Genomic DNA, 21,918 nt, shown 5'->3' with positions numbered 1-21,918 from the left:
GTAGTAGAATTGAATGAGGAATAATCAAATTTCTTAGGTATCTCTGGCATTGGTAAGTTGTAACACCTGTATTTTCAGAGTCATTTCTGGACTGAATATCATAGGTGAATCAGTGGATATCCTTCCCCCCAAAAAATCAACTAACAAGCTACATGTCTACTGTAGTGGCCAATACCTTGTCTTCATTAGTGGTCTTGAAAATTGAAATCTTAAATGCATAAACATAAAGCCATAAGTGACTTTGGCTGGGATTATGCAAGACCACTATTTTAAGTGAATTCCTCACAAAGGGAGCCAATGAACAAAGATTCCCGGTCATCAAGATTGATTTGACCTTTTCCCGGTCCTGGCGTGCCGTAATAAGGTGTCTTGCCCAGCTTTTTCCTTTACAGCCGCCTGCTCCTCGGCCTCTGGCCTGTCCTCGGCTTAGCTTTAAGTCTCTTTGGTTTGTTTGCAATCTTCCATCATTCAAATGGAGGTCTGTGCCAATGGTTTCTGCATCAGATTCATAGCGAGCATTCCGGTGGCGATGCCGTTGTCCTTTTTGGGGTCTTCTTCTGTCCTCCCACGTCTTTGGGGAGATGGAGCGCTAGTAGCGGCAGGTCAAGAGCCAAGGACAGCCGGAGGCTCGAGCCAAGGCCACGCGACGAGTCGGGGTTGTTGGAGTACTGTCGCCAGTCACACCAGTCAGTATGGCTACTTGAGGGCCCTGAGGGCTGTGCAGGTACTGGCATAGAGAGTTCGCCAGTGGCACCTTACCTCAATAGTAAAAGGCTCAATACTTTGTTGAGAGCAGGGAACCTATCTTCACGTTTTCTAGCCCTGGCTTTCTGGCGAGGATCGTGTGCTCGACCTTTGCAGTCTCGAGACAAGCCACCAGGGCCCGCTTCGAACGAGAATTCGCGGTCTCGGCTGAGGCCTGTGGAACGTCGGCTGCGGCCTTCGGAGTCTCGCCTCTCCCCGGCGGCTGAGACATGCCTCGAGCGTCCACATAAACTGCCGGGCCTCGGAAGGAAGCAGGCGATGGCCAGTTGGCTGATCAAATTTGTGCCTTGGACCGAGGGTAATTTGGTTGTCATTGGATTTCTAGAAATGGTTGTTTGTTCTGGCTGGTGCACAACCATTCCAACCACTTGATGGTATATTGCTTCATGGCGGCATATTCTTAAGCAGATCGCCTGCCAAGTCAGAAAGCATCGACCGCATAATCCTAGCACTGAGCAGCAACATCCCATCGTTCCTAGCTCATATCTGGCACGTTAATTGCACGCAGGACTTGCAGTCTAGCAATATGTTCATCCAAATGAACATTTAACGGAACCGTCCTCCAATTGGGTGACTGCCCGTTGAGATCTGCGGGGCCCCCAGATGGGAGCCTCACAAGCTATCCCGGCAAAAGTCTAGACTATTTGGGTGTAAATCAACCTCTGCAAGGGTCCCAGAAATGACATCAAGTTTTCTCAAGATATCCTCCTGCAAACCCGTTGCCTTTTTTTCCCTACCGGCTAATATCCCCTCGAGCAACCCTCCTTGCGACACTCATAAGGGCCGCCTGAAACACGTCTCCATCCACTTCAGCTGGATCCCGTACCACTGGATCATCCACCAGCTTACTGCAACGTATATGTGCGTTTTAATCAGGAGTCTGTTGACTGAAGCTGCATCCCGTACTACCCGAACCCGCGTTGGCTTTAATGCAAAGTATAAGCACGCTGTGTGGTAACCACGAGTTTCAGTCATCTGAAATAGAGTGGGCCAGTGGCTATCTGAAGTAGCAACCTCAGCCAACGAGTTTGGGATCACATTTCTTGATCAACAAAGGATTAGGCGAGAACAACATATGCTGTATTCTTCTGATCACAGAAGTCAGACGGAGTTGGCAAAAGCGGGATTGCGGGAACGCATGGCTGTATCAGCCTGTAAGCAAACACCATAAATCTCGGCATGGCTGTAAGCAAAAATCACACAGGCCCTGCTCCCATCCATTCCCCCCTCCATCTGGTGCTTGCCACACAAAATCATCTACCCCAGCCTTACCAAATCATCATTAGGTAGCTTAAAACAGATGAAAGCCCTACCTCAGAAAAGCCTATCAAGCTTATAAGATACCATGAAACTTATAATAGTTTTTTTACTACTTTCTAAAAACCAGCTTCTCAAAGATGTCCAAACTTCTGAAATTGTTACCAGACTTCCTGAATCTGTAAAGAAAGCAGATAAGCTTACTGATTTGAGTAGTAAAGAAGTAGGTGCATGTCAGCATTCAGGCCGCTTTTTGTGTGAAACCTGTGGAGGTTGTACAAGATGTGATCCATATCATATTTACAATAATGCGCATGATTTATTCTAAATCTTATAGTCCAACTACTGGTCCAGTTCAATAATCTCCATTCATATACACCATGCACCATTACAAACCCTCATCATCTTCTTACAAATCAATGGTTATGGAATTTTAATTTCCAATTGTGCCCAGCACCCAGTTATTCAATTCACTTGATCCATTACCCACTCCTTGATGACCAACCAAGCTCAAAGAAAAAAATCAATTTATCTGAAGGAAACCAGCAAGTCAGACACTTGATCATCAACCTCTCATCTCAATGTTGAAATTTTGAATCACTAATTTGTGATCCAACTTGAGTATCCAAATTTGATCAATTCAACTAGATCCAATTTTGATCACTTCAAGATCCACTTGCAATCACTTCAAGATCCACTTGCAATCACTTCAAGATCCAATTTTAATCTCTTCCATATTATTTCATGTTTGTACTTCAGTTTCTACTTTGTTGTTCACCAGGAAAAATAAAATGTCACTGGACTACAGGTGACATCAGCCTAAGCCCACTGAGCTACCCACCAGTTGCACAGTTGGCCACATGTACAGCCCCCTGTAGGAAAGAAAGGGGCCATTGTAGCCTAGTTATGGTAGTGCCAGAGCTGGAAAAAAGTTACAGCCATTGTTGCTTGATGTTGTGAGAAATCACACCTAGGCAAACGGTGCAGCACCCATAAATTGGGAAAGCGGCCGGGAGCTCCTTCAGCTGCGGATAATGGTAAGCAAAGCAAACCTTTTCCGCAGTCCAAAATAGCCGCGTGGGGTCGCAAAACTGACACATCAAATTTGATGTATGCAGGTTCGACACCACCAAGCAATAAAGTTAGGCTCGTGGAAAATCCCGGCCCCCAGTCACTAAGAGCCAGAATATCAGCCAGCACCAAAGGTGAGCAGCTGATAACTTCTCTCTTAAAACTGACTAGATGAGCGCTAATGCCTCATTCCAACTCCTTTAGATAAACTCAACAAGGACGAGATCAACATAACCAATCCCTTGCAATCAGCAGGAAAGACAATCGGTGAGTTAAAAAGATCAGAGCCAAGGCTGCGAGACAAGAGACTCATGAGCAATCTTATAACTCAGATAACGTTGCTCTGCTTCTACGTCGCTTTGCCAAAGCAAAACAAAACGGACCCTAAGGGCTCAAAGGCGCACCTAGCGTAAGGACCAAAGCGTCTATCAAGAGAAAAAGACGATTGAATGAGAACTGACAGAAACTGGGATATTCGGATTGACTCAGAACAATCCGCCCAACCACAGTCTCAATTGTATCATCTCTTTTCTCACAATCATCAGAAAGAGCGGCCAGTTGCCTGCTCCTAGGTAAATCCTAAATAAACTTTTCTTTATTAACTAAAAGAAAACAAAAGTAAAATTGTAAATACAGATTCTAACTAGAAGAAATAAAACTCCTAGTCTTCTGAATTTTTTCAGCTGTCACCTGATTTCTGGTGACAATTGATTTTTCCTGGTGGTTGTTGTTGTTGTTGCTATCTTGCCAACTGCACATCTGAAAAATAACATGTTCTTCTCCTGCTTGAGAGCATTCACATTTGTTTTCTAAATTCTCTGGTCAAATAATTCCGGGTTTGTGGGCAGGTTAGCTGACCAAGGCTATTTTGAGTGGGCAGACACATTTGTTGGGTCAGCTTCAAGCTAGCTGAAGTGAAGAGGCGGTGATTGGGGGAAGCTGTGGCAGCCAAAGTGGGCTACATCAGCGGGAGGAGCTGGGGCGGAGGTGGCGTGTGGGATCCTGACATCATAGGCTAGACAGGGGTGTGGAAGCTAGGGAGATGAGTTTGACGGTGATTGAAGGCAAGCAGCGGAGACAACAGGAGTTAGCGTGAGAGTGGAGCTTGGAGGATGACATGCATGTGTGTGTATAGCGCTTGGCGGATGACCAGTGGGCGCGTGTGAACAGATTTAGCGGATGGTGTGCCTGGGAGGCAGGCGGAGGATATATTTTGTGTGCCTGGGAGGCGGGCGGAGGATATCTTTTAGTTCTCTTCCTTTTCTCTATGAAACCACAGTGGGGGAGGGAGGATTCTGCCTCATACTCCCCACAGACTCTCATTTTTACGGGTTTTACTTTACTTTGCAGACTGCTATGCTTCTTTTAATTTGCATATGTTGCAGAGCGGAGTTTTATGTTGCCGACTTGTTTTATGTGTTACGGTTGCGCTTTGCGGAGTTTTGTGCCTGCGTTATGGCTGTTTTCATGTGTTTTTGCGGAGCTTTGTGGCAGAGTTATCTTCTTTATCCGGCGGAGCTTTATATTAAGGTTTACTTTTGCGGAGCTTTATTATCATACTTGCTTTACTTTTATTTACCCCACTCCCTGAAAGGTTGGCGGAGCTGCGGAGCAGAGTTCTCCAAATCACCCAACTTTCTCCTGGAGAATCTTGCGGAGGAGTGGTGCAGGCACTTTTGTGAGGGTGCCAATCTCTTCCTCTACACCGTAAGAAAACCGTAAGCAAGACCCTCCACAACCACAATCCACACAGAAATGAGTATTAAACTGTAATAATAAAAGTAAGAGTCCGTAGAGGATTGCATTGTTGAGTTGTCTGTTAGTCTGCTACCATGATGCATCACCACAGTATGGAGGGCTGTCGGATCGACCCATGAGCACTACCAACCAACCACCCAGCTGGCAGCCACAAGCATCTGTAGCCTAGTTGGTAAAGGCAGCACTCTAGTATGTGTCTCAGCATAGCTGAGGTCGTGAGTTCGACTCTCACCAGACACATCTTCATTTTACAGTCTCTACAGGTTATGAGCCCAGAGCTACCTGAGCGCTGCGCTACTCGCTTACAATAGAGACTTGATGAATTTGTGAATGCTTACTTGTAAGACCACGCAAACCCCTATAAGCCTACATCTAGATCACGGGTTCAATCCCTACGCTGATCATCTTTCCTGGGTCTCATTCCCACTCTCTCTTGGGGTCAATCCCCACTTCCCATCATGTAGCAAGGGGGGGTGTTGAGTTGTCTGTTAGTCTGCTACCATGATGCATCACCACAGTATGGAGGGCTGTCGGATCGACCCATGAGCACTACCAACCAACCACCCAGCTGGCAGCCACAAGCGTCTGTAGCCTAGTTAATAAAGGCAGCACTCTAGTATGTGTCTCAGCATAGCTGAGGTCGTGAGTTCGACTCTCACCAGACACATCTTCATTTTACAGTCTCTACATGCATATGAAGGAACACCCCCCCTATATATAGAAAAATCTTGACCGCTCTGCCGTAGATAATAAACCAAGAGAAAACTCCATGGCATTTCATAAAATCTATAGAAACACAAATATCAAATTGAAATCCTCCTCCCATTCCATGCATGCCGCCTGGCTCTTCTCCCACATTGTCATCTGGGCCTCTGCCGCTTGCCGCAGACAGCTGCCAGAACTCTGATCATACCCCATGCACACCCATGTCTAGCCTCCGTTGTTGGGATCCAACTCGCCGCCTCCGCCCCAGCTATCTATGTCCGCTGATGTAGCCCACTTCAGCTGCCACGGCTTCCCCCAATCACCACGCTGGACTGAGGAAGTCCGCTCCGCCGCCTTTGACTGCCCGCTCCTTGCCTAGCATATGCAGTCCGCCGTTTGGAGGTCCTGCGCCACCCCAGCTGCCTGCAAAGCCCTTGTGCCCCGCAGCACTGCACACCCGGAAACTCTGCTGGACACTTTGGCCCCCCGCGCCAGATTCTACCACCACAACGTGAGAAATGCCGTAGCCTGAGGTTAAATTTCAGGTTTAGGCTTGCTCAATATAGCAAGCCCAAACCTCACATCAAGCCTGGGCTTGTTGACCCGGGATCTAGCCCGGATCGATGTGATGGCCAGTTGGGTTAAGCTGCCAAAAATTGGCAATTTAACCCGACAAATGTGAATGCTTGTCCATTGTCCTGCAATTGGGTGACTGGATTAGGGGTTTTCAAACATGACGCAGGTCCCAGTTCAGGAAAAAATAAAGTTGCTGCACCAAGAATTTTCCACCTAGTTTTGCATGTTTTTTTTTGGTTAAAATTAGATTCCAGACTGAAGTTGGAGTGTTGATGTCTTGAATTGGGGGTTCCTGAACTGGGACCTGCACCATGTTTGAAACCCCCTATTGGTAACTCTCACATCATTATAAACTGTTGCTGATGGCATAAGAAGTCCACCGGAAAAGTGTGCTCTAGTGATTGTTGTTTGATTTGTGGGAGGCTTGGCTTATGTCATCCGGGCTTCTGCTGCGGGCTCAGCGGGGGCCGTGTCGCGCTCCCCGGGGGTGCTGGCTGATAATCTACTGCTGGGAAGGCCGATCGGGCGATTCGGAAACAGCCCACTACCACAAAACCACCCTCAAGACCACCTCCCTCGCCAGAAGAACGAACCCACCCTCCTTACCCAACATGACCAACCCACCCGACCCTGCCGAATCCCGCCCCACACGAAACATCCCATCCGAAACAGCCACCACCAGCGTAAGACCCGACCACCAAACCTCAGAGAACTCCCACTGACGCTGTCCTCCTTCCTTTCCAGCGCTCTCGATTCGGATTCCCAGCCCCGCCTTCTTCCCACCCTATCCCCCATGGCACCGCCGAAAATACCCTCCAAAGCACCCAGCCCCAGCTGCGCAAGTCCACCCGCATCTCCTCCAGCTCGACATCCCAAATCGCCCGCCCCGGCTCCGCCCTCGCCCGCCCTGCTACTGCCCTAGGAACCCATTCTGCGGCTGCCTCCAACAGCCGTCTCCCGCAGTCGAGCAGCATCCCGGCGCCCAGCCGCAAGCGGCGCACCTCCTCCGTCTCCTCCCAGCGCCCCGCACCCTTCGGACACATCCCAGCATCCAACCCAACACGCGCCGCTGATCCTTCTACTGAGCTCCAGAAACAGCTGGCCGACGCACTCGACCGGCTGAACGGCACTCAACAAGAATGCAGCCAGTGGAAATCGCGCGCAGAAGAAGCCGAGCTGAGGGTCGAACAATCCCTGAAAGACCAGCACGAAGAGCGCGTCAGCTTCTGCCAAGAGATCAAGCAGCTCGAAGACAAGCACGAAGAGACCATCCAACAGATCAAGCAAGACTCGGCCGCCAAGCTCGCTCGCTCGCAGGACGAACTCGAAAGATTGGCTGCTTCGAACGCCAAATCCCGGGATGAGCTAGACAAATCCACGGCTCACATCGACCGACTGCAGTCCGAGATCGAGCAGATGGACATCGACTCCGGTCGCAGTGCGGCCCAGGTCATCGAACTCACCCGGCTGAAAACCGAGCTCGAAAGCAAGCTCCACGCTGCCCAATCAGACCTCAAACAGGCCGAAAACAGGCTCGACCAGGTCACCCAACACTACCACAACATCCAGTCCAAACTCCACCAGGATCTCGACCAGATGACCGCCGACTACCAGGCATCCCTGCAGCAACAAGCCCTCTTCTCCTCATCTGATGTGCTCACGCAGTTCAAAACTAAGATCCATCAGCTGGAACAGAAGATCAAGAGTCAAGAGCTAGAGCTCTCGAAAGCTAAGAATGAGCTCGACCGCTTGGTCGGCGTGACTGCTCAGCATCACGAGGAGAAACGGGAGTGGGACGTCGTCAGAGATCAGTTAGAACACCAACTGCAAGAATTAGACCGCCAAATATCCGCCAAGTATGTCCACGCATATTCATCACATCCACTGTTACCAGCACTAACTCTTCCCCCGTCTTCTATAGATCACATCCTGCTAATACTACAGCCGTCAAAGCTGAGACCGAGTCTTCGATTTACGAGAATCAACTAATAGACCTCACCATGATGGTTGGCGACAGTAAATGCGACATCCTGCCGCCCAGGTCGGACGAACAATCCGCACACAAAACGGACCACTCATTGCTCGGTGGCTTAGCCCGGGATTCGTCTGCACTTGGCCTGACCTTCCTGGACGACGAGAATGATCGTCAAGCGGACGCCGCGCTGGACCGGGAAGCTGCTGGCTCCCCTGGCTCGGAGGCGACGATGGTCAACGCTGTTCCTCGCGAGGAGCACGACCGGGTCCTGCTGGACTTGAAGACCGCGGAAGCCGAGCTCGAGCAGCTCAAAGCCGAGCTGGCCGCGGTCAACGAGACGATCTCGACCCTACGCCAGGGCGTCTCGACCGCGGAGCGCGACCACGCGGCCTCACAGACGGCCGCGCAGGCCGAATTCGAGGCGATCCGGACCGGGCTGGAGGATCAATTAACCCGGGCCCAACAGGCGATCGAGGGCACGGTCCCGCGGGAGACGCACGACCGATCACTCGCCGACCTCCGCACTCTCGAGGCCGAGCTCGCGGATCTCAAGGCCCAGCTGCTCTCCTCCCAGGCGTCCGCCCACCAATCGCTCACTGACCTCGCCGCCTCCCAGCACACCATCGAGGCCCTCGAAGCCAGCCTGAGCACCCTGAAACAGGAGTCCGCTGGTCAGATCGAGCGGCTCGCTCTATCCCACGCCGCAGAAATCGCGGCGTCTGCAGAAAAGATCAAGTGCTTGCAGACAGACCTTGACCAAGTGAATGTACGTCCTTTGACTAGCTCCTGAAAAAAAAAACCGGATTTGTGTGAGGCTTACATGCATGTGTAATCCTTACAGAGCCTGCACGCCCAAAGTTTATCCAAGTTGGACGAACTAGCAGCGTTCAACCCCGAGCAAATCGCGATCCTGACTGCACGTCTGCGCGAGGAACGGGACTCAAGTCGCCGGGCGATCGAGTTCATGCACGTCGAGCGGCAAGCCCTCGAGGCCACCAGTCGCGACATCATCGAGAGGCTCCGGGGCGACCAGTCCCAAGTTCTGAGGGAGACTACTGTCGAGCGGAACAGCTTGGTCGTCACTATTTTGACCCTGCAGGGCGCACTGAAGGCGTGGAAAAAGATGGCATCTATTGCTCAGATCCAAGAAGCCGGCCAAGTACACGGCTCTCCCTCCAAGGTCGACGGAGCGGTGATGGATATCAGCTTCGCTGCCACTTCCAACATCAGCCTCGCCTCCCATCTCCGGGGAGACCTAGGCTTCGACAGTCCCGCTGGACCTGATACGCCGGGTGCCGCGACTGATCCCGCAGCTTCTACCGGTCCGAGCCCGGACTGTGGACGCGAAGAAGACCATGCAGCTGAGGGTCTTGTTGACCTACAAGCCTACGAGGCCGCGCTGGACCAGATCAGCCAACTGAGCAAACAAGTCGACGAGCTGAAAGAGCAACTCCTGCAGACGTATGTGGCGCACCAAGAGCACGAGAAGCTGGCGCTCCTGGACGTCGAGAGCGTCCGTGCCGAGCTGGCGGCCGCCGAAGCCCAGCACGTCCAGACGCACGACCATCAAGCTCGCACGATCATCTCGCTCGAGCTCCAGTTCGAGGGCATCCAGCACCAGTTCCATTCCTTGGAACGTTCCTACACCTCCCTCCGCGGCGAGAAGGAGGACCTGACGAACGTGCTGGCCCAGGAAGTCGAGGCGTCTGCGCGGATCGGGGAGGACCGAGAGCGGTTGCGTGCCCGGATCGCGGCGATGGACGAGGAGATGCACGCTCACAAGGTGTTGTTGACGGAGCTTGAGCAGAAGCTCGTCCGTGCGGAGGCAGACTTGGCGGCGAGCTCGGAGACCCGGACGGAGGCGCTGGCTTCCGTTGATTGTCTGCGCGTCCAAGTCGCGTCGATGGACGAGGAGATTCGTGGTTATAAGGCACAGATCGCGGACCTTAGAGAGAAGCTCTCGCACGCTGAGGGAGAGCTGGGTGCGACATCAGAGACGCACACGTCGATGCTGGCTGCCACTGATAGTCTACGGGCCCAAGTCGCATCGATGGACGAGGAAATGTGCGCCTATAAGCAACAGATCAAAGACCTTGAAGCGAAGCACTCGGCGGCCATCAATGAGTTCGATGGCGCCGATGAGAGACGGACGGAGGCGATAGCTACTGTTGAGTGTCTGCGGGCCCAGATCGGGTCGATGGACGATGAAGTTCGTGGCTATAAGCAGCAGATCGCGGACCTCGAAGCAAAGCACTCGCTCGCTCACGAAGACTTGGCCGCGACATCTGAGAAACAGACGTCGCAGCTCACAATCCAGGTCGAGCAGCTCACCCACGACCTCCGACTGCAAGAGAAACTCGCCGCAGATCTCCAGGAACAGTTCGAGGCGGCTGTCTTGGTCCAGAAGGAACACATGGCTACCGTCGAAAAACTAGAAGAAACTTTGCAAACTCAGAAGGGCGATCGTGAGACTGAGCTGGAAAGCAGAGATGCCGCGCTCGTTGCTCAGCAAGCCAGCCTGGAGAAACAGCTGTCCGATCTCCAGCTTTCACTAGAGGGGAAGACGGCGCTCAATGTGCAACTGCAAGAGCGCGTTGGTGTCTTGGACGCCCAGATCCAGGAAGAACAAGACGCCCATCGAGCTCTCCAAGCCGAGAGTCTAGCCAAACTGTCCGAGGCGATCGAGCTTCGGGCCGCCACGGAGGAGCAACATCGGCTGCTCCAAAGTCAGGTCGACGAACTGGTGGAGAAGATCGAAGCGTTGGAGGCTGAGAAGGGATCGCTAACTAACCAACTCGAGTCAGCTACCGAAGAGCAGCAAGCGACGGCCGCCGACCTCACTCGCACCCAGGAAGAATTGGCGCACGTGACAAGCTCCAGAGACTCGATGGCTCGACAGCTGGACCAGATGAACGACGACGTCCGACTACTAACCGAAGAGCTTCAACAACTCAAAACCGACCAAAGCCTCGACAAGCAATCCAGCGAGAAATATGAGACTCTCTTGGGTGAATTCAAGGCGCTCGAGGAACAACTTCCCACCTTATCGTAAGTTGCACCGACATCCAAATCTCTGAGCAGAGCTACAGGGCGCAAAAAGCTGATGATGTGGATTACATGAGCGCAGGAGCGAGCTTGAGATCGTCCGTTCCGAGCTGGATTCGGCGAGCGGGATGGTAGACGACATGGCGCGCGAAGTGGCGGAGAAAGAAGCGATGATCAGCCAGTTGAAGGCCGACCTTGCGACGGTCAGCAAGCTGCATCGTCGCACATCCTCCGCGGCTCCCGACCCCTCCGACCGCATCCCCGAGCTCGAAGCGCGCATCCAGGCTAAAACGCTCGAGGCCGAAGACGCCGTCGATAAGCTGCTCGAGGAGTTGCAGAAGAATAAACGCTTGGCCCACTTGGTCGAGACTCTCAAAATCAAGTCAGTCTTTCGCGCCCACATACTCACACTTGTGCCGCTTTGTTCCGCCTGACTGATCACTCTTTTGGGTTTGTAGGTTGAAGAGCAAGGCCAACAAAGCGGGCGTTCCGCCAGCGGAGCCTCGGCTGGCTGAAGGATCTGAAGGAAGCGACCCGGGCCGAGTGAGTGGGAGAGCAGCCGGCACCGAAGAGGCAGTCGGGGTTCCATCGAGCAGCCGGAAGCGGAAGCACGACTCGGGCGGCCCGGATGCAGCAGCTTCGCTGCGCGTGCGGGGCCAGCTGGACGAGGCGAGCGAGGGGAAGGAGAATGCGGACGGGAGCCAGGGCCGCCAGCCGGTGCGGCGGAAGACGAGCGCGAGTGCCGCCGACGACGGGCCCCCGGCCTCAGCCGTCCTGCGCCCCGTCTCCGTCAACCAGCCCGGCCCCTTCGTCCTCGTCCCCCCCACCACTTCCGCCCTCGACGCCGCCAAGCCCGCCGCACTCAAAGCCGCAAACTTGCCCCCGGCGGCCCCGGCTACTAACTCGTCCCTCCTCGCTAGCATCCGCCGCAAACAGCAGCGCAAACAGCTCGCTATCTCCGCACTCAACCCCCGTGCCCCCTCCCCCTCCACCACCGCCGCTGGCGTCGGTCCGGGAAAGACGCTGGACGAGCCCCGACGGACCAGCTTGAGACTCGTACGCAAAGAGCAGGAAAATCTCTAGTCGTGTCTTTTCTTCTTGCGTTAATTGCGTGGACTTGACGGCTCCATTCCTTGGCATTTCTTCACACATCATATATATCTTCCTCGAGGTTCCTGAATAGTCGTATATCATCTACATAAAATCAGTCCGGGGGCAGGTGTCGCCCGGTTTGCCTGCGCTCTCTCCTTTCATGTCCTCCTATTTATCAGCCCCCGTCTCCCGCACCCATATACCGCACACTATATATTTATCCACCCATCCCGTCCTCCGGGCCCTTTATGATCTTCGTTGTGCATATGTAGAATCCGCAGTAGCCAGTTTAGTCTCCCCCTAGTACATTATAGTCGAGTGTTGGTCTCTTGTACATAGTCTCCCAGCCCCTCCTTCTCCGCGGCTTTGTTTCGCTTTCTTTGTACTTACGCGCCGTCGGCCCTTTCTTTCTTGTCAAAAAACGACGGGCGGGGAGAGCAAAAGTAATCGGAAGCCGATGGGCAGTGTACCGCTAGAAAATATGTTGGATACTTAGGTGTGCGTGCTCGTGTTGTTCCAGTTCCTTGCTTGGGATGGCCTAGCACTACGTAGTGATCCATCCATCGGACTTGGGGAACGCGATGAAGGCAGCCCGAGGTCCTCGTGCTGGTGATCTGCAGCCTCAGGCCAGGTGTATAAATAGCTCGGAGCGAAACCAAGCTGCTCGTTTGCAATTGCAAGCTTCTAACCCCCGCATCTCCTGCTAACAACTTCCGCGTTGAATACTCTTTCTATGGAACATCTCGTGCTGTATTGTGAAGAAACGGACCTGCGTCGCGGCCATGTTCCTGTTTTCTTTCACGAGAGACAAAACTCAACGATGTTCTTATCAGATCAGAGCAGCAGAATCGCTTTGCGAGATCACATTCAGGACCGCATTGACCGTTCTTTTCAAAAGAGCTATTTTCGAGCATCAAGTCACACAGACGGAATCGCTATCAGACTCTACAACATGAGATGAATACTGTACAGCTTTGCAAGAGACGTCGGACAAAGAGGAGGAATCCCAGGTCAGGTGAAGACCATCATCACCGCTACATGCATGTCTACAACACCCGGGTTCAAGCATCCACTTATTTCATATGTTTTCATGTTGGTTTTGCAGCTACCTAAACAGACATTTTTTTCTTTCTTTTTCTGATGTTTACAAAGCCCTCCATGCATCAAGGCATTTTTTTTATTCAGTATCAAAGCGATCGAAGAATTTTTCTTCTTTTTTTCCTTTCCTCGGTAGTTTTATGTGAAAATGGGCGTCTCGTGTAAAAGATTCTTCTGGTCGCTTGTCGACCTGTGTTCGCCTAACGTCGTTTGGTGGCTCATATGTGCTTAGCCTTTTCAAGGTACATCTTCTGGAGAGCGGAAACAAGGCAAATCCAGGACAATCAACACCTTTTGGCTTTTACAACGGAGGCAAAAGACAGATAGAGCAAGGACGGATTGGCAATCTACCTTCTCGTGTGAGCCACGCGAAGCTTCCGGGTGGGCTTCCATGAAGCTGAATCTAGGGTCAGGGGCATTGGATCTTCTTTCCCAGAATTCAGGATTAAACGAAAACAGCTTCGTGTTGGTATTTTGAGCGACATTGTTCCACGGATGAGGATTGGATCGCTTGCGCAAAACTTGGCCACCACCGTCGATGTCAGTCTGTGTTACACTTCTCTTTCTTAGAGGGAGTCATATGGATGCGTGCCACTCACCTACTTCCGGATTGTGGATAAGGTAATGTATCCCGAACGCAATCCCGCCACCGATACCTACTCCAGTCTATGGCCCGCTCAAAGAATAATCAAATGTGGCATAGAAGAAGAACGCAGATATCACCAATCCAAATCGGTTGCCGGTCAAGATTTAGAGAGGGTCACTTCCGCAAGTAAACTCACGGCTACTATCATCGGAACAAAGGTCGCACTCCTGGCCAACGGCATTATGAGAGACATCTTCTATCGAAGAAGGATAATCAGCGGGGGCACTGGAGGGATCATCATCAAAAGATCGCAGATTATCACAACCCCTACCCTGAGGCTTAACCTGATGAAAACTCGACTCTTTTCTGGTTTAGGGTGTGATCAGTTGTATGTGGGTGTGGATGAGTTTTGGATGGTTGTGCAAGCGGTTCGCAATGGCACCTTGGACGGGCTATTTATGCAAGCGAAATGAGCACGGAGGGCCCTCAGGCGAAGAAGGCCCCTGGTGTTGTAGGGGAAGTATTTTGGGGTCCACGAGTGCGGCATGTTCCTCATTTCCACTATTTACATGGGAGACATTTTGGCCGCGTGATCCTTGTTCCGGGTCTAGACACTCTCATCTTGCTGTAAACAAATATCAGGGAACCAAGGTCTTACCAGAAATACCCCGCATCGCATCGCTTCGGCATCCTTAATGCAATTTTTGGGGTTCATCTGAATCATCTCACATATCGTCTTCTTTCGTTTCCGGCATAAACAAACATTCAGTCTGACTTGCACTGGGTCACTCGCTCAGCTCACAGATGTGGGACGAGCCTGATTTCAAGCAGCCGTGTTTGTAATTCGGATCGGCTAGGGCTAGCACGAGACCCCTCTAAGTTAGTTCGGCACCCTCAAAATCTTGAGTTTGGGGACTTCGATGGCCACTTCTCAATCGGTGAAAGCACAACAGAGCGAGCCCGAGATGACTGCTATGGCTGGCGAAAGTCCCTCACGGTGTACCCATATCAATCCTTTACGCCCGAGGGTGCGATATTTGATGTGAGAGATACATTCTAAAGATCATCAAAGGGAGGTGGTGTGATACAACCTCCTTTCATTGCGCTTGGAGCCGAATGGACATTGACTTGATCCCGCACAGGATATGTAATAATTGTGCCATGCGCCAACGAGTCACGACCATAGCTGACTCCTTCGATCATGGATCAATGTTGACCAGGGATGCAAATTTTCACGCAAATGGGCGATTGATTTTCGCAGCGGCAGGAGGTGTCGAGCTTGAACAAGCTTGTCTGTCACGGTCTGGACTCTCCCGTCCTTGGAGAGGAGTGCTTGCTGAGAAATTCGTCGTTTCATCCAATCAGATCGTTCAATCCAATGAATCCCCCACACCCCAAACACTGCCCGTCCTTCAGTGACTAGGGCTTGAACAGGAAGTCATTTTCAAAGTAATCTTGACAAATTATACTCAGTATGCCCGTAGTCTCTGTGCCACGAGCCAGTTCTAAGTTATCTATAACAAGTTTTGCCTTGAGCATGAATTCAAACCCCGAGCTTGGCCCAAGAAGCAACACTCCCATGACAATCAGAGCAAATTCTTCATTTTTTAAAGAATTGTTCATAAAGGCCTTAGAATTGGCTTTGAAGTTTTATTTGTATCCTATTGTGAACCCCGCTAGACTTGCTGCTGTGCATTTTACCACAATTTTAACTGATCAATGGAGGACTTCCCCTCGAGATCTCCAGGGCCTGCAGCTTACTGGCTGCAGCACCAGAAAACCTTAATTTTTGCGGGGAAATGCTGTCCCAGGGGCTGCAGATCTGGTTCTGCAGGGTCTGTAGATCTTGACAAGAAGTTCAATCAGTCACATTTATCAATTTTTCAAAAAAAAGTTCCTAAACATCTTAAAATGTGTCCTAAAGCTTCTAAATTGCATTTGTCAACCCCCCTATCTTATATTGTGGGGAATTGATGTGACCAAAGAGATGAATAACGTAGTGAAGTGGAGAATAAGCTCTGCAGCTTATTCTCCAAAGGCATAACTATGGTCTTCGGGTAGGCAAGTGTCACTAACTGTAACCTAAGTGGTTAGGTTACAACAGCCACCCCCTCGCCTAGCTGCGAGACCCTACCTACAAAAGAAATTGTGGAAGAGAAATAATAGAAAAAATAAAAGAAAAAAGAAAAGAGAAAAAATATGTATGGCATGACAAACTGACTCAAGAGATAGCTGGAAAAAATAATGAGCAGAGAGTAGATCAGAGAGAAATAATGAGAGAGAAAAGAGAAAAAAAAATTAAGTTGCCCTAAAAAGAAAACTCCTCATCTTCCTAAACAGCTCAGGCAGAAGACTCTTTGTGAAGATGTCCGCCTTCTGCTCACTGGTCGGGATCCAAGTTAAAGTTGTCAGCTTACGGCAAAGGGCCTCATTAGTAATGTAGAAATCTCTATCAGTATGCCTGGTACGCTTGTTTGCAGCGTTGTCTGTCCCAACTTTCACTGCGGACTGATTGTCACAGTGAATGTGGCCTACGAAATCCATCTTGAGAATGTCCTTTAAAAGGTGCCTTACCCACAATGTTTGTCTTGTTGCGGCCCCCAGTGCCATGTATTCCGCATGACACCAAAGACTAGCACATTGAATTGAATCAATTCGAGTATTCGTATTTGTATTCAATTCAAGTCGAATAATGCCTGGGCAAATTTAAGCTCAAATATTTGAATAAATTCAAATAATGGCTCAAAGGGGCGCGTAGAGGGCCAATGCAAGCTTTTCTGGGGCCCAAAGGCCCCAGATGAGTTTGAAAAGGCCCAAAAGTGGGTCAGCTACGCTAACCATAGCTTTTACTGTAGTGTAGCGCAGCGCAAATGCGCTCTTTTTTAGCGTAGCGTTATCACAATTGTGTGCATCTGCGCTGCACTATGCGCACATCTGCGCTGGCGCTACGCGCACAGGGTGCAAAGCTATTTTAGCTTTTAGCCTAGCGTTAGCACAGATACATTTTAGATTTTAGCGTAGCGTTAGCACAGATACGCGCAATTGCGCTAATGCTAAGCACGCAGGGCGCAAAAGAGCGCGCGCTATGCTGCGTCTGCCACTATCAAAAGTGCGTCCGCCACTATCAAAAGTGCGTCCGCCACTATCAAAAGTGCGTCCGCCACTATCAAAAGTGCGTCCACCACTATCAAAAGTGTGTCTACCACTATCAAAAGTGTGTCCGGCACTCTGAATAGTTCATCCACAATTATGAGATATTCCTCCGGCAATATTGTAAGCGTCTTTGGCACCATGATATTTTTGACGGATGACCTCCTCAAAAATTTATGGCCCAGAAATGGGCCAAAAGAAGTCAAAAACACAAAAAATGTAATTTTTTGGTTTTTAATGTATTTTGGAAGTTTTTCTGTTGAATATCTCCGAATACTTGAATATTTGACAAATCAGTATTTGAGGGGCCCAAAAAACACGTCGAATACCACTGTGCTAGTCTTTGCATGACACGTCAACGCCGCGACCAACACCTGACTCCGAGCTACCCAAAGGACCGGGCATCCAATAAACTCAATTGGTACACCAAAAGACGATCTGGAGAACTCGCCGCCCCATGACGCGTTGCAGAAGGTTTTTAATGCCTTGGGATCCTTGTTGGGAAAGAGACAAAGACGCTGTTCAGTAGATCCTGCTAAATAGTTTACTAGATGTCTTAGGCCTTTCCAATGTGTAACACTCGGTTTGGCAGAGAAACACGCCAGATAGTTTACCGCAAAAGTAATTGAACATACCAAGAATGTGAAGATACTTTGAAGAAGATGCTGGGTCCCCATCTTCCGTCGCCGCATTGAAATTTGGAGGAAGTGGAGTCTTGGCTATCTGCATGCTGTCCCATTCCTCATCAACAATGGTTTTGGAGAGCTTTGGCTGGCTAAGAATAAATCCACTTGCGGTCCTCTCTATGTTGAGGCCCACAATTGAATCCAGTTCCCGGCTCCATTTGATCTTTAGAACATCTTTGAGGTCGGATTCTAGCTTCCTGATCAAAGCCTCACTTGACGCTGTCACTACTCCGTTGTCCACATGAATCCAAATCACCCCCGTCTCTTTCTCGTGACGCAGTATGTATAGACTATTATCATACTGTGACGGCGAGTAGCCAAGCTTATCCAGTATTGCCCTCAGGTGTAGCCACCAACAGCGGGAAGCTTGATGTGTACCGTACAGAGCCTTCTTAAGTAGAAAACCATGACCCTTGGGAACTTCAACACCTTCTGGCGGTTTCACCCAGATTTCCTCATCAATAGGTGAGTTGGGGTAGGCCGCTACAAAGTCAAAACTATGGACTGGCCAGTTGAACCTTGCCGCAATAGTGAGCAAAAGACACAAGGAAATGAAAGTAGCCGTAGGCGCAAAGGTGGCATTGAAATCCTTGCCCACTATCTGTTTAAAGCCTTTGGCTACATAGCGGGCTTTAAAACGGCACGACACCCCATCGGCCCCGGTCTTCTTCACAAAAACCCAGCGACCATCCAGTGGCCTGGTGCCCGCAGGCATAGGCCAAGAGACCCATACATCCATCTGCTGCAGATTGGACAGTTCCTCCGCTATCACATTCGCCCAATCAGCTTTGTCCTCCAATTTCATTGCCTGCTTGTATGTTTTTGGTATGTCCACCCCATAGAAAACACAGGATTGGAGAACAGCATCCACAAGAAGTTCTTGATTCTCGAACTCAACTTCATTGACAAAGTTTCCAAGAACTATTTGCCTAGCAATAAAATCCAAAGACAGTTTTCCGCCAGGAGTCTTTGGTTCCAGTACCGGCTGTTTCTGCAATGGAATGGTGACTCGAGGAATGCTATCCACGAAACGCACCATCGCCGACGACACAAACTTGTTCTCTGCTGGCAAATAGAATAGCCAGCCCTTACTGGCTTCGAGATGGGCCACAACATATGCCACATGTGCACGATCGTCAAGTTTATCCCTTTTCTCTGGGGGAACATGGATATAGGCCTTTGACCCAAAGATTCTAAACGTCGTGAAACTTGGTGGCCGGTTGAACATTGCTTCATAAGGTGTTTTGCCTTTGCTGGATTTATTTGGAACACGGTTGAGAACATGATTTGCCCACAAGAACACGTAGTTCCAAAAGGTTTGTGGGAGTTGACTGTCACTTAAGACAGTGTGTCCCATATCCGCCACGGTCCTATTGAAACGTTCCACAACACCATTTTGGTAATGGTGATAAGGCAAGGAGCGTTCTGCGATGATCCCCTTTTCCTTAAGAAAAGCATTGAAAGCCTTGTTCGCGAATTCACCGCTGTTGTTGCTGCGAAGAATCTTCACAGAGTCTCCATTTTGTAAATAATCTCCATGAGGACGTCATTAGCCTCTGATTTGACCTTCAGGCTTCTCACATACAAGTATCCAGTCACTACATCTCTGAGCGTGAGAAGGTACTTTGCACCGTCCACTGATTCAACCGGGAAAGGCCCCATCAGATTGGTGCAGAGGATCTCCAATCTGCTTGGATTCATCATTGTACTGGTGAGTGGATTCAGGCTTGTACTTTTTGTAATTGCGCACACCGGGAAATGGATCTTCCCCGGTGGCAGGTCGGACGGTAGACCAAAACCCAGTTTCTGTTTGATCAGTGATCTGATCTTCCTCAGGCTGACATGCCCAAAGATGTGGTGCCAGAAGAGTAAGACTTTTTCTGATTCATTCAGCGACTCGGGTCTCCAAGACAAAGGATAGATCCTCTCAAAAGGAGTAATAAAAGGATCATTTGGTGAGGTTCCTTCCGCTGTGCTCTTTGCGCCAAAAGCATTAGATTGAATGGCATCATCGCTGTTGATTTCATCAGATAGAGACTTAGAGGAAACAGAAATAGACGATTTGGAAGAAGAAAGCGGGAAGGAAGAAGAAGCGGAAGAAAAAGGTGGAGGGGCGTTGACACCTGATGAATGAGTAGGAGACAAGATATGAGAGGCATGAGAGGGAAAGAAAGAAGGAGGAAGTCAAGACTTGTCCGGTCGTTTGATGATCGGGTAGGGAAGGCACCAGTGGTTCTTCACACGTTCAAAACTGCAACTGAAGACCTTCCAGTTTTTGTGATTGAAGATGTCAAAACAGTCCCTGGGCGTGTCATAACTCCATTTTACGCACCCTCCGCAACTTAGGTCCCTCTGGGAACCTTGGTTGGGTAGCAGGAGGGGCTCTCTTGTCCATATTGGACTACTGGAGCCCCTTCCAGTGTCTCACTTTTGCTTGTTACAGGTTCAGGCCCATGTGAAAAAGGTTTCTTTCCACGCGGGCCCTAGGCCGGCTCGAACCCCTTTGGGGGGGTTCCAAGTCGGCCGTGTGTGGGTCAGGGGGGGCTTTCCACCCCGTGTCCCTCGAGCCTCCAAGGACACCTCAAACTTTGTTTTGTGTCTTGAAGCTCGAGAGGAGTGAAAAACCCCCCAGAGCAGAAGAAAAAGGAGCACGCTAGTGGGGGATCAGTGCTAGACCCTCACTGGTCTATGTATCACCCCCGTGTGTGCTACGCAGGGGTGGGTGGGTGGTGCCAAAAAGAAGAAAGGTGGGAAGCGTAAAATGACTGGATGCTCAGGTTCAATGGGAGAGGAAGGAGCTGGGGAGACAAGATGGGCCCTTGAGGTACCTTCTATTTATGTCTTCTCCAGCGACCTCGTCCCATTGGGACCGTCCCTGGGCCGCTAGCACAGCCGCGTGCCACGTAGACCTGGCGTCTCTGTTGCTGTAGATACAGCGGCTGAGGCGCCTATGAGTTCCCGGGTGCCAGCTCCCTAGCCTACCCGTGGCTTGCCCCTTCCCAGGGGAAGGGAGGCGCTAGTAACACGTCCCAGGACTTGTCACTACAGGCTTAGCCCATGGACCACGGGACCTTGCTGCGCTCCGGTTCCCTCCCATAAATGACCAGTTAGCCTTTTGGAGGGCCGCAAGAGAGATTAAAGTTGAACAGGCTTGCACTACCAACATGGATGAATTTGTGATGTCGTATATTGATCAGTATAGCGTATATTGATCAAATTATATTGATCAATTGTTTTTTATTCCTATTCATACCTTTGTCTGTGTTCCATGCTGCCTTAATACTCTTTTACAATCTCTCAACTTCCCCCTGTGTTAGCTTCAAGCCACAGGAATCTTTTCTTTTCTTTCCCTGATAAAATCCATGAATTTCTACATACACCATTCTGTTCTTCCTGAAAAAAAGACATTGCAAGTTTTAGGATTAATACAGGGTGGCTGAGGGGTCTCAGAAATTGTGAATTGTTTTTTTTTACTTTAACCATTGATGTTATCAGAAGTCTCCAAATCTACTTTTTGTCAAAAAAGGGAAACATTGACCCCTCACCTCTCTCACAATACCATCCTTCCTGGGTTGTTAATTTGGTGTGAACTTAAATTTCCTGAAGATGTTCCATATCATCCTTGGTATGCTACATGCATATAAGGCCTTTTGAAATTATTTTAACATTTTGTCAGGGTCTTAACACCAAGAAACTATCAAATTAGTGATATCTGGCAACCAATCACATTGTAGCTGCTACATTTGGGGGTTTTGTGGTCATTCAAGGTACACAATTAATCTTTGAGGGCATTTGATTATTTTGGTGTCAACATCATGGAAAAACTCCCACGCTGCACTGGGATATAGTGGCAGAAACACCAAGAAACTACCAAATTAGTTATATTTGGCAACTAATCACATTGTGGATGCTATATTTGGGGGTTTTGTGGTCATTCAAGGTACACAATAAATTGTTGAGGGAATTTGATCATTTTGGTACCAATATCATGGAAGAACTCCCACACTGCGCTGAGATATAGCGGCAGAAGCACCACGGAACTGCCAAATTAGTGATATATGGCAACTGATTGCATTGTGGCTGCTACATTTGGGGGTTTTGTGGTCATCAAAGGTACACAGTAAATGTTTGAGGGAATTTTATCATTTTGGTAC

General features: G+C 50.0%; 3 protein-coding genes across 3 annotated transcripts; 1 reads left to right on the top strand and 2 right to left on the bottom strand.

Annotated features, from left to right (window-relative positions):
• Window positions 1-506: 506 nt before the first annotated feature.
• Window positions 507-976, bottom strand: PtA15_9A307 (uncharacterized protein; the record flags this gene model as incomplete). The annotated part of the gene is made up of 2 exons (XM_053172503.1): window positions 507-668; window positions 812-976. The coding sequence occupies 2 exons, from the start codon at window positions 974-976 to the stop codon at window positions 507-509; spliced, it is 327 nt and encodes a 108-aa protein (XP_053023737.1).
• Window positions 977-6,743: 5,767 nt separating this feature from the next.
• Window positions 6,744-12,235, top strand: PtA15_9A306 (uncharacterized protein; the record flags this gene model as incomplete). Its single annotated transcript, XM_053172502.1, has 6 exons — window positions 6,744-6,815; window positions 6,877-7,988; window positions 8,054-8,873; window positions 8,949-11,155; window positions 11,235-11,534; window positions 11,611-12,235. The coding sequence occupies 6 exons, from the start codon at window positions 6,744-6,746 to the stop codon at window positions 12,233-12,235; spliced, it is 5,136 nt and encodes a 1,711-aa protein (XP_053023736.1).
• A 1,325-nt stretch (window positions 12,236-13,560) lies between these two features.
• Window positions 13,561-14,181, bottom strand: PtA15_9A305 (uncharacterized protein; the record flags this gene model as incomplete). The annotated part of the gene is made up of 4 exons (XM_053172501.1): window positions 13,561-13,593; window positions 13,694-13,863; window positions 13,942-14,008; window positions 14,125-14,181. 4 exons carry the CDS (start codon window positions 14,179-14,181, stop codon window positions 13,561-13,563), a joined length of 327 nt encoding a protein of 108 aa, XP_053023735.1.
• Between the last annotated feature and the right edge of the window lie 7,737 nt (window positions 14,182-21,918).

Source organism: Puccinia triticina, chromosome 9A (assembly GCF_026914185.1).
Source record: "Puccinia triticina chromosome 9A, complete sequence".
Classification (NCBI taxonomy): Eukaryota; Fungi; Basidiomycota; class Pucciniomycetes; order Pucciniales; family Pucciniaceae; genus Puccinia; species Puccinia triticina.
Note: the sequence above shows the minus strand (reverse complement) of the source record. Positions and strands in the feature narration are given on the sequence as shown.